Below are 16,604 nucleotides of genomic sequence, written 5' to 3'. Positions count from 1 at the left end.
AGGTAGGTTTTTAGGCCCCCCCATCTCCAAATCCAAAACGGGGGTGACCTTTACCTCTGCCACCTTGGCAGCAGCAGGGGTGCTGTTGGCTTTGGGGTTTTTCTGGGCATTACTTTTGCTATCTACCGGTTTCTGCACCTCATAGATCCGGGTAGCCTGTTCAATGACCCAGTCTAAAGATCTTTTCTCGTGAAAATCCCTCACGAGCTGGGTCATGATATATTTGGGCAAGGCATCGAAAAACGTATTAATAAATTCCCTGCTATCCGTGCGCACCCTTCTTGTGGTCTGTGCAAAAGCACGCTTTAACTCCTGCACAAATTCTTGTGGGGCCTGATCCTCCCCACATTGCAAATTGTAGGCTGCCTTGCGAGCCTCTTGAGGATTTCTGTGAACAGAAAAATGTTTCAAGATGGCCGCCTTATAGGTGGACCATCTTAAATGATTTTGGTCCTCCAGCCCCGCAAAGAAACTGGAGTATTCCGGGGAGAAGGTCCACTTTACATATTGAATACAGCTTTGGCTGTCCTTCAAATGGAAAGTCTCCATCATTTGTTCAAACAGCTCTAAGTGCTCCCAAACAGAATACTTAGCGTTCTTATGATAAGGCGTGATGACGCTCCTGATCGCCTTAATCTGCTTTAAGGGGTCCTTAAGCAAGGCCCTTTTTGCCTTATTGGCCTTTTTGGTTCGGGTAACCCTTGTCCATTCGTCCTCGGACTCAGAGGCACTGCTCCCAGAGGTTCCCGTCTGTTCTTCCAGGTTTTCCCGGATTCTGCGAGCCTGGGAATGGCTGGCAGAATGTGGGGACCTGGTCTCCTGTGTCCTGCGCAGTTCAGAGGAGTCTTCAGATTCCTCCTTGCTGCCAGGATTTGATGGGTACCCCCTCCACTGACCTAACTGGGCAGAGGTTTTCAGGATGCCCTTAATGGGCCTACTCTCCCGGGGTTCCCCATTGAACTGTACTGTACTTGGGTGCCCATACCCGGATGCTCACCCCTCCATTCCTGAGTGGTACTGGCCTATGAGCCCCATACTCTTAGCTGGATAGTAATCTGCCATCCCTGTGGCCCTGTGCTCATGTGCGCCAGGGGACATGGGGGTGGCAGAGTCCAGGGACTGAGAGGTATGAGGGCCTCTGGTACTAGGGCTCCTGAGGTTATGCTCCGGAGTTTCCATTTCCCAGCGAACCTCATCTCTATCCGCCCCTGCTCCCTGTTGCAATGCAAGAGCCTGCATTTGTGCCTTCAGTTCCTCAGTTAAGGCCTTACTAGACTCTATCAGTCTCTCCTGCATCGCTACCTGTTGTTGGAGCCTATCATTGTGTTGACAGAGGGCCTCATTTTCCCTCTGTGCTTCCTGGTTGGTCCTGGAGAACTGGGCCAGTCTTTGCTGCAGGAGGGTTACCTCCTGAGCTGTGTCCCTATTGGCCTGCTCCTTTCTTGCTAGAGCATCCTCCACCCTCCTGGTGTGCTCTAACAAGTTCTGGTGTTCTTTTTGGAGATCACCCAGTCCCTGGTGGGCCAGGTGATTTTCTTCCATTTTTCTTTTTAAATGGCAGACTTCCTGGCCTAAGGCGTCTCTTTCCTGACTAAGAGCCTGCATTTGTGCCGCCAGGTCGTCCCTCTGCCTTTGAAGGGCACCAGCTTTCTGGTGTTCTTCATCAAACTCTGCCTGGGTATCCAGGTCTTTCAAAATCAGCTTGTTGCTCTCTACCTTCACTCTATCTAGATGACTTTGCAGGGTGGCTACCTGCTCCGTGCATGCCCTGTTAAAGTCTAATTGTTGCTCCAGCTTTTTCTGGCTCTGCAGTAAGGAGTCCAAACTGTCTTGGTGCTCCTTCTGCAGGACCAGAAATCTGGTATCCTGGTCAGCCTTTTCCTGTTGCAGTATATCCATATCCTCCTTTATTTTAATGATATATTGCCTACTATCATTTTCTGACTCCTGGCTCCTGAGCAGCCTCTGCTCAGAAGAGTCCAGCTCAGATTGGGCCTTCTGTAATTCCAGCAGTTGCCTACTCGCCAGATCTTGGCCTTCAGCACATTTGTCCTGCATGGCTCCCATATGTAAATATAAATATGCCGCTACCCTGGCAATCTTATTGTGTTCATCTTTGGCTTTAGGAGCCATATATAGTTCACTCAGGGCCACATGTAATGGACCCTGATCTCTCCATAGGTCTGACCCTGTTTCAGTGACCTGTCGCGTGATGGCCTGCAACCAGGCATCCTGGCCCTGTTCAGTCCATTCACCTCTCACAAATAGTTTATGTAAGAGGTGCTCTCTGGCTATTTTCATGTCTACTAAGGTCGTCATTCTAGAGATTGGTCTCTGTCCTGACTTACAGAAGTTTGTATTTTATTTTTGCAGAACAGAACTTTTCTTGGAGTGTCCCTTTTTAGGAGTGCTTTACAGCGTAATGCAGCGTGGTGATCCGACCGGATGTATGTATCCCGTCAGTTAGCACACCGTATTAAGCTGCACAAGTGGTATTCTAACCCAAACGTCCGGCCCGAGCCCCCAATTTGTAAGAGGATTCAATTCAACACTACAGCTAAGTCAATGCCTAGTCTGGGATACTGAATGGAAACCCTTATTGATATATCTTTATGTCCAGTTCATGCGTTCTGGATGACTACCCCTATATAACACCCCTCTCTTGGAATCCCCCTGACCCCACTGAGCCAAGAAGTAGTTCTGTTTTGCAAGTTAAAAGGTTTATTTGATAATTTAAACAATAGATATATATATGTCACACCTTATAATAAATTAATAATTGAATATCACACTTAATCTGATATGATAAAGATTAACAACGGAGAATCTGGCACTAACACGCTTCTCTATAATCAATAAGGAGTTGACATGAAATGGATAAGGTAGCACAGTGGTAAATAGGTACAGAAGTATAATGTGGTAGAGAATGCTTTATAGAGTTCAAATGGATGGAATGTTGAATGAATGAAATGCAGTATAGAAAATACTCAATATGATTTCAACAAAACAATGTAATCACTTTTCTCTGGCAATCCCCTCCCCCCCTTGATGCAAGGCAAGGAAATGGAAGGAAAACACACAGTTCTCAGAATGCAATCAACTGTAATTCAGTTCACCCCAGCAAGCTTAAAGAAAACAGATAGGAGTTTTGAAAACACAGGCCCAAATTGCTTTGATATGTGCTGGCAATGAATTAAAAAATATGCTAAAATGCTTTTAATTCCCTTTCAGAGGTTCAGGGTGAGTGATAGCTACTCTCTATGAATTCAGGATCACCTTAACAATGCTTTAGTAGTAACTAGCAGGTAAACGAAGTTTTTGGCAAGGAAAAGCAAAACTGCTGTCTTTTTACACGTGGAGAAATTTGCAAATCGCGGCAAAATTCGCGCGTGCGTTTTCCGCGATTGCGGTAAAACTATAAGGGGTAGGAATGTGGTTCTTGGTGCGATTCAAAGCTAAGATTCTAAGCTTTCAAATGAAAGTTACTGCAAGTCTCTAGCACAAACGGTCGCGGAGATATGAGCGATTAAATAAAGGTCGTTTTTCAGATTTGAAATTTTAAAGTTCAAAAAGACAAGTGCAGCTTGCAACTAGGAAATGACAAGTGACAGATTTGGATCTATCAGGCAGTTCTACTTAGGTTAAATAGGTTGAATTAGATGAATTTAAACTAAGAGATTGGTTCTACACAGTTCTGCTGGGTACTCACACTATATTCTTGAGTGAAATGGGCCACGCCACGGATCTGGTCAGATTTTAGACTCGCCTCTGGTCTCTGCACTTCACAGTGATCTGGGTCAGCTCTCTCTGGTTCTCTGGTCTGGGTCTCTAGTTCTGGATAGATTGAAGTCTCTAGTTTGGCTCTCTGGAGGTTTGATGGAGGTAAAGTATGGATTTTTCCGGCAGAGCTTCCAGCGGCAGATGGATTTGAAAGTCCCTATCTGTCCTGTCTGTCTGCTTTTATGTGTTTAGAATGTGGGTGTGTTCTAGCATCACTGACCCTACCTCTCTCTCAGCTTCTAATTGGTCAAACATCCATTTCTCATTTGATTGGGGAATGAACTGTGAGCCAGAGGGATGTCATTTTATGGCTTGCAGATAGGACACTCCTCTGTCAGATTGCACACATTCTATATTTGATAATAAAAGACATATTTCACAGTTACACAGTTGCTTGAAATTACATATACATGGTGTGGCTGAATTTAGCCATGTCTCTGTCCAAATCTGCTGTTTCTAAGAGCTTGCATTCAGAAATGGCACATAATTGACTTTTTAACTGATTTTTCAATTTCTGACATTGACCCAACTTTACATACATGTGCGCAGGGAGTATGGACATTAACTGATGAAGTTTCAGATTTTTAACATGCATACATTTAGAGTAATATCCACTTTTCCGCTAAAACCCCCCTGAACATACCACCGGGTCCTACCACGTCTTAAACTGTGGGCAGAAAAATCACAAGAATTATGGTATCATTTATAAAATTTTCACATGTCCGCTCTATGAATGATCCATCTTTTTAAAGTTATGTTCTGGCTCCAAAGGGGTGTGGTTTCCTCTCAGCACAAGGTAGAAATACTGGTTTATCCAGTTCTGCCAAGCCAGCTTGCTCTCACAGGCAGTGCCCCTCCCAGCTTCTGCCAAGAGGAAGCTACATTTTATGACCGCTGTAATAAAACCTTTGCATGAGTCAAGACAGGCTTTGTTCAGAGCTCCTGTAGAGCACAGGTAATTCAATTATCAGATAGATGGCATATCCTTAGTGTGAGCAGCAAAAGGGCAGCTATGCCTGGGAACACAGCTGTGACTCAAGTTTCACTCCTGATGGGTGTAGTTGCCAGGCAGAATTCAGTTCCTTAAGCCAGGTTTCAGATAAAATGTCACTTTTTGTTCCCCAGTTTCTGCATTCAAATAAAACTAAACATTTTCACATATGCAGCTAGAAGACTGATTCTAAGTGCAAAACTATGACATTTCAACAGTTACACAGGCATGTGACACCAAACATAGGTCACTCATTTAATCTAAACATTTTCGACTTTAGTGTCTTTAAATCCAGTGCAACTTAAACTGCTGACTCCATAGCAGTTTTGTTATAAGCATTGTTTTGGGCTCTTCATTTCCCAGATTTTGTAGGCACACAACACTCCATTCTACCAAATGTCTGCTGGTGTCCAGTGAGTTTTTAGATGTGTTGCAATGTTTAAAATAGACAGTTTGAGCCTGCCTTCAGAGAAACACAGGGTGGTTTTAAACTGCCGGCTTTTGGATAGTGGTGAGTACTGGTACTGCACCCATTTTTGGGATTTAAGAAAATGAATTCCCAACAATTCTAGGTTGCATTTGGCAATCAGCATTGCCATTCCCAATGGTTTCAGACTACTGTGCGGGTAGTCCAATGGTGGTTTTAAAGCGCTTTGAAGCTAACCGGCGCTACTGTTTTTCCTTTGGCAACCCATTTCCCTCATGGCAACCCGGCCTTTCATTCTCGCACTGGTGGGTGGCAAGTGAGGCAACCATTTCGGTGTGCGCACAAACTGCGCAGCTTTCCTGGATTTCGGCGCACATGTGGGTTTTCCGCCATCTTGAATTTTCTAAGCCCACAGCACCAAATGTTGTGGCATGATAGCTTAAACGTGGGTCAGGACACCCAACAAACCCTACACTTCCCTCTGGACCTCTCCCCCTCCTCTGCTACCCTGCATACTACTGGTAGCCGCAGAGTGTGTTATACAGCGCTCCTCTGCCTCTCAGCTATGTCTGCACTTTATAAATTCCATACATACATTGTAGTTTAGTGGAGTATCAAGTTCCATAGGAAACCTGAACATTGAATTGCTTATGACTTTTGACTTGCATGACAGATTTGGCTGATATTTTGCAAGCAAAAGGTTTGTCACATGCCCCCTAGACTGGAAATGTTGTGAAAGATTTGTTAGGAAATTATAAAATCATTAGGAAAGCAACCCAGAAAATCCTGTTTTCAGCCTACTCCTATCCCTTTCCCCATAGAGAAAAAACTCCACAGTTTTGTGACAATTAAATGAGACAGAAGGTATGTCCTTCAGTCTCATGGAAAACATGTAGCTATACCAAGAGGGCTTTGATCAATTAGTAAATTGCAAACAGTGGTGTAAATGAGCCGGGATGCACAAACTAAGGTGTTTGCCCCTCACAGGAAATCCACTACATGGATGAAAGGATGCTGCAGGCGTGAGGTTAATTCCATAGTTATATTCAAATGAATTATCCAATGGCCTCTTACCACCGTGACAAATATGACTACTTAGTTGAAATCCATGAGTCCTTGATGAGGTAGTGTGGACTCCTGTAAACTAATGTAAACTAATGTACACTTTTAACGTTAGAAACCACATTATATATAGCTGGTAGGCATCAAACATTCTCTTAATGAATAAAAGATGTCTTCCCCAGTGTAAATAACTGTGTGTAGGTGGAAGAGGGGGCACATTTTATCTCCACCAAACAAAAAGAGAGTGGGCAGTGCAGTGTCTTATGAGAAAATGCAATAAACGGGATAGGAACTCAAAATAAGACACTCAGGCTTTGAAAAAGGGTTTTAAGGATGACCAGGAAAGCTAGTCTTTCAAGTTGGTGCAAATTGACTTTGTTACTACTGGGTAGAACAGAAAAGAACTACTTGAAAACTTTCTCCAAGATGCCGGGCAGGTGCCAAGCTCGTCCACCAAGCAGCCACTAAGACCACATGCTGATTCTGTGAGATACACATGTGTATTCGTTAAGCAAGCCTCCCCTTTGCCATCCTTTCTCTAATCTACTTTAGGGAGATCACTGAATTGTGGAGTTTGAGGGTTGAAGGATAACACGATCAAGCCGATGGAGGACATTGTGAAATGTTCACAAATAAGGCTCAACCAAACAGGACCTGATTGTTCCCTCTAGACCATGACTGGGGGCCTTCTACTAGAATTGCTCTAGACGCTGACAGGACTTCACTTAGTGGTGCCATGGCTTGATTGATCCTGAAGGCATTCACTTAAACACAACAGAAAACCGTTACTACCGTAACCTATAGATCTTGCATTTTGCACACATCATATGTTCAGCCCCTGCCGAGTATCTACAGACATTTCAGGAAAAGGGAACAATTTGCCTGCTCTGAGATATTCCTAATTCCAAAGGTATTTGTAAAGTCTTTTCAAACTCTGAATGGCCTCCATCTCCTGGAAATGCTCACGGTTGGGATTAAAAGCTCCATATCAAGCAGGACACAGTAATGGGAAGCCCAGAATCAGCTCAACAGACTGCAGGCGATAGTCAAGTGCATGGAAAAGATTAGAAGCCAGACCTACTCCAGTTATATTCTGTAGCCTAGAATTGTCCTGCCATCCATTGGGTACAATTCATGGCACTCACGCTAAGCATCTGCAGCCAGGATTTACTATTCTTTGACAATATAATATACATAATCTATGGGCCTCATTACAAGGTAGGCGCTCCCATATTGAAGGGTGCTGGTACGGGACCGGCACCGTTCATTACGGGATGCCCGATTACGAGGTCCTCTTGAGGGACCCGGTAAGGACGCCTGGTCAGACCAGACGTCCTTTGCGGGTCCCGCAAGGGGACCAGGGAGCTAATAACGGGCCCGTTATTAACGGCCCGTTTATTAGCTCCCTCACCATTCCCATTGAGCCCTATGGGGGCTCAAATGGGAATGGGCAAGGGTTCCTCCAAAGAGGAATTACCAGGTCCTCCAAGGTCGGAATGGGAGGAACCCAGTACTGGAACTCGGTATGGAGGCAGCCATGCCCTTTTTAAGGGCATGGCTGCCTCCATACTCGTAATGAGGCCCTATGACAATTTAAGAGCAAACAAACATTGTTTAGAGTAGTTTCCTCTTCGGTTAATCATTATCTCAACAACAAATAGAAATTCTCAAAGCAGGTGCTTGCAAACTTTGACAGCTACAATGTCTCATTGTCTGCACTCTCCCATGAACCGTTGTTGCCCACCTCCTACTAACAATCTTACTTCCTTTCTTGACCCTCCTGTTATCCACCGCCTCTTAATACGCGTCATTGTCCTCCTTCTCCTTCCCCCAATCTGTTTCACTCTGCTTTATTCCTTTGCCTCTCTCCAAACTGACTCCTAAGTCTTTCCTGCTCCATCTTCAAAAACAGTCACCTTCCTTCTGTTCCGTTGTTTTTTAAAGGCCTCTTCCTCCACCGCATTGTGCTCGTTTCATGGACCTTTTGATGATCTTAGATCTTAGAGGGATATTGTCGATTATTGAGTTTTTTATTCAGTTCTTGGCTATTTCTTTTATAGTCCTCTATGTCACTGCAGTTACGTTGTATGAATAAAAACTGCCCTTCCTCCACCCCAGGGCAGGTTTCCTAGGTGTGTTACTGTGATCTTGGAATTGGGTACTGCTAGGAAGTGTGTGGAACCTCAAGGCCACAACAACTCGCAGACCAAGCCTATGAAAGGATTGTCCTCCATTTTGGAATCCATAGTAGTGATGCACATGCTCAAAGGTCAGGGCCCCTCGCACCGTATGCGTGCAGCTTTAACTCACACTCTCCTGATCCCTATTCCTACAAACTCTCAGGCTCTGGGTCCGAAGTGGGATTAGGTTGCATGTTTTACTACATTGAAAATCCCTTACAGAGACTGCATGTTTGTTGTTCTTCCCAGTACTAGTCTTTGGGCCACATTATTAGTGTGGCGGTTCAACAATAAGGGTGCTGGTCGCACCGTACCAGCACCCTTTCCGGACTTCCACACTACAACTCTGCAGGTGGGGGCCTTTGCACCTGACAGGTCTGACTTGCCGGGCATAACGGCACCTTCCTGCAGAGTGTTCATGGAAGCACCAGCAACAGTGCTTCCGTGTCCCCATTCCCATGGCGTTCTATGGGACTCCATGGGAATGAGGACTTACACTTTGCGCCGCCTGATATCCCAGGGTGCCGTGACTTAGTCTGGGTGGTCCCGGGAACTCAGCTTGTGGAAAAAGTTTTACGAGTCCGGTGGCAACCTACCGGTGCTACCGGCGGGTTAGCGCCAGACTTGCAATGAGGCCCTTTGTGTCTTTATGACAACACCAAAGTATAGATGAAACCTAAATAAACAACATTAGCACCAATCAGGTTGTTAGGATCGTGGACGAATCTCACGATCCAAGCCTGCATTCTGAGCAAGCCGAAAGCTGTTCGCACCTGCCCAATCATCTTTTCCCCACCTCCCCTTCACATCAGTGTCCACATCCTCATACCCCCTCCCACCCTCTACTCCCACACACCTACTGTTTTTTGTTGTGGTTGGCACCACTGCCAAGTTGCTCCTGCATCCCAGGCTACCATGGAAAAGGAACAAGCACGCTGTATCTTGGGTGAGTATTTGGTTGAATCAATGGGTTGTGGGGAGAGTGCGACCTGTTAAATCAACCAAATACATTTCTACTAGCACCCCAGGATGGTAATCAGGGTGCTTCTAACAATAATACTGGGTCCCAGGCCTACACCGGATGGTAACAACCCAGGGGCCTGAGTTGAGAGACCCGAGCTAACCCCTCAGTACACCCAGAGGACCCAGTTATTATGCTTATAGTGGAGAACCTTTAAAGGGTTGGTGAATGATGACAACATAATTAAAGAGGTGGAGAAAGTAGGCAGTATTGTTAAACTTAACTGAATAGTTCATATACAACTACACTTAAGCACACAAAACTGTTGTGAAAAATGATCAAATAACCCAACAGAAGTACAGGTGGCAATATTCATTAATAAATGGGAAAATTATGGTATGCTCTTGGTAGATGTAAAACAATTTCTGTTGGTCTATCACTTTATCATGCTAAGAGATTCACCTTAACACATGTTCAGAATCACTCATGAAGCTACCTGAAGTTGTTGGCTCACTCAGCCAATTTTGAAGTTTATTGACATGCACAAAAATCCCATGGCCATGGCATTTAAGACATATATGAGGGATTCAATGGATATTCTGAACAGATTGGACAGCGCACGTTGGGTGGATCCCTATTACCCAGTCATCTGCCATGTAGAGGCTGTATAAACTGGTATATGAGCTTATTCTTGTAACATTATTAGTTAAGTGAAGGCTAAAATACATCTTTATTGTTATCTGGTGCTACCTGGGGCATACATTTGGACTGTGTGCTTAATGGTAGTTGGAAATAGCGTTGTAGACCATTTATGTTAACACCACAATCATTGAATTCTGTCTATGTTTTTTCCTTTTTCTAATTTCTAATTTATTTTTATTTCAGATGGATCAGATGCGAACGCCAGTTTATGAACCTAGTGAATTTGTTGTCTAGCAATGTTACTCATATGCATAATTAGTATCTTATTGTTTATAATAAATTCATGATTTGAACTTTCCCTGAGGAACCCTGGGGCACGAGGTATCAGCAAAAGCACAGTATTATTTTCTGTTATTTGGCAAGATGTTGGTCCAAGCAAGTATTGCTTTCCTACATTCTGCAAGATATTGGTCTAGGGCAATACATCATTGTTTCCTATTATTTGTATTTTTTGGCAAGATATTGCTTCTGGTAAACACTGTTTTCTGCTAATTGCATTATGTGTCTTATTTTATTGTATGAATTGAAACAGATATGAGAATGTTGTGTTGGATACCGACATTAGTGACATTTGTTGTAGCACATAAAAAGATCTCTCTAAAATAGTGTACCTGTCTTTTATTGTAAGTGACTAGCGTGGACCCTTGCACTGCAAATTCACATAGGTGAGGTTTCTTTTTCTGATTGCATGACACAAGTTGAGAAAGTTCAAAAACTCACCAGCAAATTTGACATGGAACTTGTTTTCGGGCTTTAGAATCTGGACGTAGAGAGGACAGTTTGGGGCAAAGTCCTTCACGGCCCAGGCTCTGAGGATGGTCTGATGATCCTGAAAAAGGAGAGAAAGTAAATCACAGCCTCTTGACCTGGGCAGCTATATTATGCCATCAAGTGCTCTGAGTTCACGTGAATTTATTTATTCTATTTTCATAATTAGAAATGTACATTTCTGAAGTCAATTCAACAGTGGTTTGTCTGGGGTTCAGGTGAGTGGAACCCCCTGTCCCCCACGCTGATGTCAACAATGATAGCTAAAAGCCTTCCACGGATTACGGGGCTCTCCTTTACCATGGGGGTGCTTTGTAAATATGTGCCCCCCGTATCTTACCCCACTTCATGGGTGTTCTAGTGATGCTACTGGAGGGAGATCTGACAGCTCAAAGCTGGTATTCACAACTCCTTGGAGATCTGTGAGTTACTGTACTTATGTAGGCCATCAAAATGTTTCAGTGGTTTGAGAGACTGCACAGAGATGTGTCTGTCTTAAAGGTCACAGATACCAAATCCAGAAATAGAATGAGAGAGTGAAAGAGAAAGAGTGCACCCTTCAGAGGTTGGTAAACATGAGTCCCTCTGTGCTATAATAAAAAAAAACACTAATAGGCAAGTCATGATGGCGTGTGTGCTGTATAAATGGTAAATGTTATCACGAATGCTTGGTCTTCAGCTATGACAATGCCCTGTTACACAAAGTAATGACACAGAATGAAGGCGGGTGTGCATGATGTGCTAAGGAGTCCATGATATTCCCATCACACGCTCAGGCCTTGGGATGAGTAGCTCTCCACTCACTGCAAGAGCTGCAATGTGGTCTTAAACGCTCCTGCTGGATCCCAGTACAGGGGATCCGAACTCATAAATCATCTTTCAGATCCTTCGCTATGCTGAAAGAAGACAGTGACAGGGGTGCATTTAGAAGCATCTTTTAAATAGAAACAGGAGATCTAACGCTAAGTATCTACATCCCACTTTCAGGTGTATACACATAAGGGATGGCCAGGTGCTATGAGCACTTCATGTTTAATAAGTCTAAGTCAAAGCATGTCTCGGAACATATCATATCATGACAGCCATTATTTATTTGGATAAAAGCTCCTTTAGTTGCGAAGTTCAGAATAATCCCTTGGAGACTGTGGTTGGTGGATCTTTTATGATAGCCGCCTCCACATCAGTTGTCTGGAGTTCTTAGCAGGTTCCTTTGCGCTTCAAAACTTTGGCCCGGAAATGCGAGGACATTCCAATTTCCTACAGTAGATGTACAACGTACCTGTGGTTCCTTGTATCAACAGGCAGAGGGACTTAGGATCCAAGCATTTGCCTGCTCTGACTTCAGACTATAGGCATTAAGGCCTGGCCTGCATATGACACTCACGGTATGTGGCAGAGGGATGTGTGTCAGGTATGTGGCTTTGAGTGAGGCTCCAGGGAAGCTTGCAAGACAGAGGGTTGTTCGTGGCACAGGGATGCAGGGCATGCATGTGGCTTGGAGCGAGACTCCAGGGATGCTCCAGAAAAATGTGCAGGACAGAGGGTCGTTTGTGGCACAGGGATGTGTGTCAGGCATATGGTTTTCAGTGAGGCTCCAGGGAAGTATGCAGGGCAGAGGGTGACTCATCACACTGGGGTGTGTGGCAAGCATATGAGTCATGATTCTCATATCGGGCAAAATTGAAATCTGCTTGCAATAGTTAATGTACTTCAAGGTCTGTACCCCAGAGGGAAGAGCACAATGTGCCACTTCCCGAACAAGGCTCTGTGCTGTTTTATTTATTTATTTATATTTATATTTATCATGCACTGATAGCCCGCTTGCATCAGAACCCAGAAGATACAAGAAAGAGACAACCCAGAGGAGGCGCTAGTCAAAGAGAGCTGGTTTTAGTTTTTTTCCTAAAAGACAGGTGGTCTCTTTCTGCAGATAGATCTTTTGGAAGGCTATTCCACAGATGTGCCGCTTGTTAGCTGTTAGCCAAAGCACTCTTGCCCTGACCCTTCCCTCCCAGCATCACCCACAGTCCTGATTCAACCACAAATCCCTGTTCTGGACAGAAACCACTGACCCCCGACTCCCCCAGACAGCCTCTTACGGGGGTGACTGTCACAGCATCTAACCATCAACATACAAAGAAATAATATAACTGTGAGTGAGGCAGGAAGAAAGGCTGATGGGCATAGAGTTATTTCTGGATCCGAGCGATGTGGCAGAATGGTTACTGTGAGCGAGGTTGGCAAGGATGGGTCAGGACAGAGGGCTATGTCTGGATCAAGATTGTGTGGGACAATCATGGCTGCAAGAGAGGCTGTCTGGGGGGATTCAGGGTCAGTGGTCTCTGTCCAGAACAGCGACGTGTGGTTGAATCAGGACTCTGGGTGATGCTGCGAGGGAAGGGTCAGGGCAAGACAGGGATGGGTGGCTGGCTCATGCGTGTGTTATTTCTCCATGGGAGCCAGAACTAAGGATGCTGGGATGCATCAAGACCTCCTCACAAAACGAAGGGCTGCTATAGCTGGCTTATACGTGGACGTTTAAAATTAGGATTTCAACGCAGGCATTATGGTTCCAGCAGATCTGACACCCCTCGACCGAGCAATTCTTTCAACTGCACTGGTTTCCTGGCCACCCTCTGATCTCGGGCCCAGGTCCCCTTCCCCGCCAGTCGCATACCTGCACTGCCTTCCTGGCAACCCTCGCACTTGGGGACTGTTTCTGTACCCCTATAGTCCCACTACCAGCACTTGACCCCTGATATCTGCACTTATCCTTGCACTTGCCACCTGCTGGCCATACTTTACCTATTGATATATATTCGATTATCCCATGTACCGCACTGTACCCACTGTACCGCACTGTGCCCCTCCCCCCGCACTTTCCTTCTTCCCACTTCCTGTGCACTTGAGCAATCTGAATGACATCTGGCCTAGTAGGATCGCTGTCAGTCCTCCCTCTGTTCCCCCTCCCTTGCCTCATCGCGCCTTGAAACACTTGTGTATAGGCGCGTTATACATGCCATATCATATCATATCATATCAAGTGGATACACAAATTACAATACTAATTCCATATTGATTTTCCAGAACGTGTCCTAAGAGGGGAAGAGTTTGCAGAGGTCTGCATGGGGAAAGAACAGAATAGAGGGGGCTGAGGGCAGCAGATGGGCAGAAGGGATAACCAAAGTAGCAGAGGGCAAATGAGGGTGCAGCACAAAACATTGGGAGTGCAGAGGACAAAATGTGAAGGAAAAATGGTATAGGACAGATAATTTGGGGTCACAGGACACTTGGAGGGGGGTGGAGAATAGAAAATTGGAATTTCAGAGGGCAAATGGGGGCTGCCACCGCTAAAGTTGTTCGTTTTTCATAATAATACATGCTTACCTTGGGAGCTAGTGAAAACCTCGGTTCTAAGTGATTTCGCCGAATGAAATGTCATCGTGGGACATTTCATCGCCAAAATCTCATCGCCAGAAACCCTGTATTTTTTTTATTTTTTTATTTCTGGGGGGGTTCGCCCCCCCAGAACCCCTCCCTACTTTAATAATCATACCCCAAACCCGCACAAAACACCCCCCAAAAAATATTTGTTTTAAAAAAAGGGTTTCTGGCAATGAGAATTCCGGTGATGAAATGTCCCACGATGACATTTCATTCGGCGAAATGCGTGTATACCGAATACCTCTGCCTGTATCTACAGGAGAAGTAGTGCACACCAAGGGACCTGAACAGAAGATCTAGATAAAAGAGCTGTATCCGTAGACTATCATTCTCATGCATCTGGATGTCTCATTCATGTGGGTGGCTGCAACTTGCAGCATCTGACAGACTCTATAATCCATCACAGAAAAGAACATGTTACTCTAGGCATAAATAGAAGAGGCTGCAAAGGATGCTGTTTGGGGCTGAGCATCGCATTTGCTTTTAGGGTAGTGCTATTTTATAAATAGCCTTATCAAGAAAAGACAGGCCACCCTCAGGGAAGCAGGCAACCACATTTGCCCTTCCCCCTCATTAGGGATCCTCAGTGTAGTATAGTCTGACATCCTTGGTTTTGCAGCATTGGGGTATGTTTAGCAAACACCACCAATGTTATGGTGGGATTAAAAAAGCATGAAAAGTCCTTTCTGCCATAAATGTGAGACATAGCATTGCCAATGGAAAAAGCATTGTTCCGTCGTAGTGCCAGAAAAAAGAGTGAAGATGAAATATCCCATAAGAGTAATTTCTTTCTATTGATGCCAGAAGCCAAATTGGACATCAAAGACAGTGACAAAGATTATTTCTAACATAGTTCCTTTTTAAATCATTGAAGAATTATTGGGGAGAATTGCAAGGCAGATAGATTCCAGTAACGGTTATATTTACCAGGAAAGATAACAGAGTATTATTGTGGGAATTAAGGAAAACCTTAAAAATAATATTAGTTGACATGTAACATGTATAAAAATACTTTAGATGTGAAATGTATTCATGTATATAATGCATGCTTGTAGCGTTCCCATGCTCCCAAAAAGGCCACATCAGAGTGAGAAGGAGGTGAGAAACGATGAGGTTGAGCTGCTGCTAAAGGCACACAGGATAGAGTGGCGTTTGGAGTCAGGTGGGAACAGGTGAGGCCGGAGAGCAGAACGGCAGTGAGAACAGTTCTGCACCTGGCTGAGTTGTGGGAGCAAGGCGTTGCAGAGGTTGTGGTTTGGGCTTCAAAACTTCACCCTTCAAAGGTTTTGTTGAGGGATCTTCGGGTTGAAAGGCCACAGCATTTGAAGAACTTTGAGGTCATAGAGGAGGATACGTTTTCAAGTCATTGCAAAGGTAGGTTGGACCTTGGTCAGGTAAAGCCTTGTAAGACCCAATGCTTGACATTTGAACTCATGGGAGAGCAGGAACCAGTGTAGGGGCAACAAAGCCTGTGGGCGGTGGTTATGGGGTTTGAGGTTGAAAATAAGCAATGCTGGTTTATTTTGGAGCACCAGAAGCTTGGCAATGAATGACTTGGGAATACCAATGCATAGGGAGTTGGCATAATCAATTTGTGGGAAAAGGAGGGTCTGGAGGAGGGAGGCTTTGTGAGAGGAAGAGTTGCAAGGCAGGATGTTTCACAGTTGTTTGAAGTGGGCATTGTAGTCTTTGACCATATCGTTCATCGGCTTATGTAGGGGGACCTTGTCGTCGAAGACAAGTCCGAGATGGCAGATGGCAGTGTGGCAGCTATAAGGGTCTGCAGATATGCAGAGAGATTGCTTGCAGGTGCTGCATGTGAGACTCCCCTTTTGAAGGGACAGAATATATCCAGGGCCGAATTACATAAACTGCACTGAGTGGTGCAAATGAATATTATAATGCTAAATGGGATGTGTGTGTTATATTGCTCCACTTGCACCAAATTGTATGATATGATAGGATATATTTTATTTGTATTGCGCTCGTACACAAGTGTTTCAGAGAGCGACAAGGCAAGGGAGGGGAACAGGGGAGAACAAAACAACGATCGTACTAGGCCCAGTGACATTGAGAACGCACAAGTGCATGGGAAAGGGAAAGGGGAAAAGTGCATGGAAGGGGGGAGTGGAAAGTGCGGAGCAGAGGAGAGAAGATAAATAATAATAATGAATACAAATAGACAGATGATGGAGCAATAAACAGGGGAAGTGCAGCCAGCAAGTGGCAAGTGCTGTGTTTATGGCAGCAGAACTGGGTAAGTCTGATAAGTGCATAAAAAGATGAAAA

General features: G+C 44.7%; 1 protein-coding gene across 10 annotated transcripts in view; it reads right to left on the bottom strand.

Moving 5' to 3' along the window:
• KCNT1 (potassium sodium-activated channel subfamily T member 1) overlaps positions 1 to 16,604 on the bottom strand; it is a 2,308,650-nt gene that overhangs the window by 360,862 nt on the left and 1,931,184 nt on the right. For all 10 annotated transcript variants that reach the window (XM_069609538.1, XM_069609540.1, XM_069609539.1 and 7 more), the window contains one exon: positions 10,824 to 10,932. In XM_069609538.1, the coding sequence (XP_069465639.1) occupies positions 10,824 to 10,932 (109 nt within the window). The remainder of the gene's footprint in view (positions 1 to 10,823; positions 10,933 to 16,604) is intronic.

The sequence above is a fragment of the Ambystoma mexicanum genome, chromosome 8 (assembly GCF_040938575.1).
Source record: "Ambystoma mexicanum isolate Mex_15411 chromosome 8, UKY_AmexF1_1, whole genome shotgun sequence".
Lineage (NCBI taxonomy): Eukaryota > Metazoa > Chordata > Amphibia > Caudata > Ambystomatidae > Ambystoma > Ambystoma mexicanum.
This window is presented reverse-complemented; position numbering and strand designations above follow the sequence as displayed.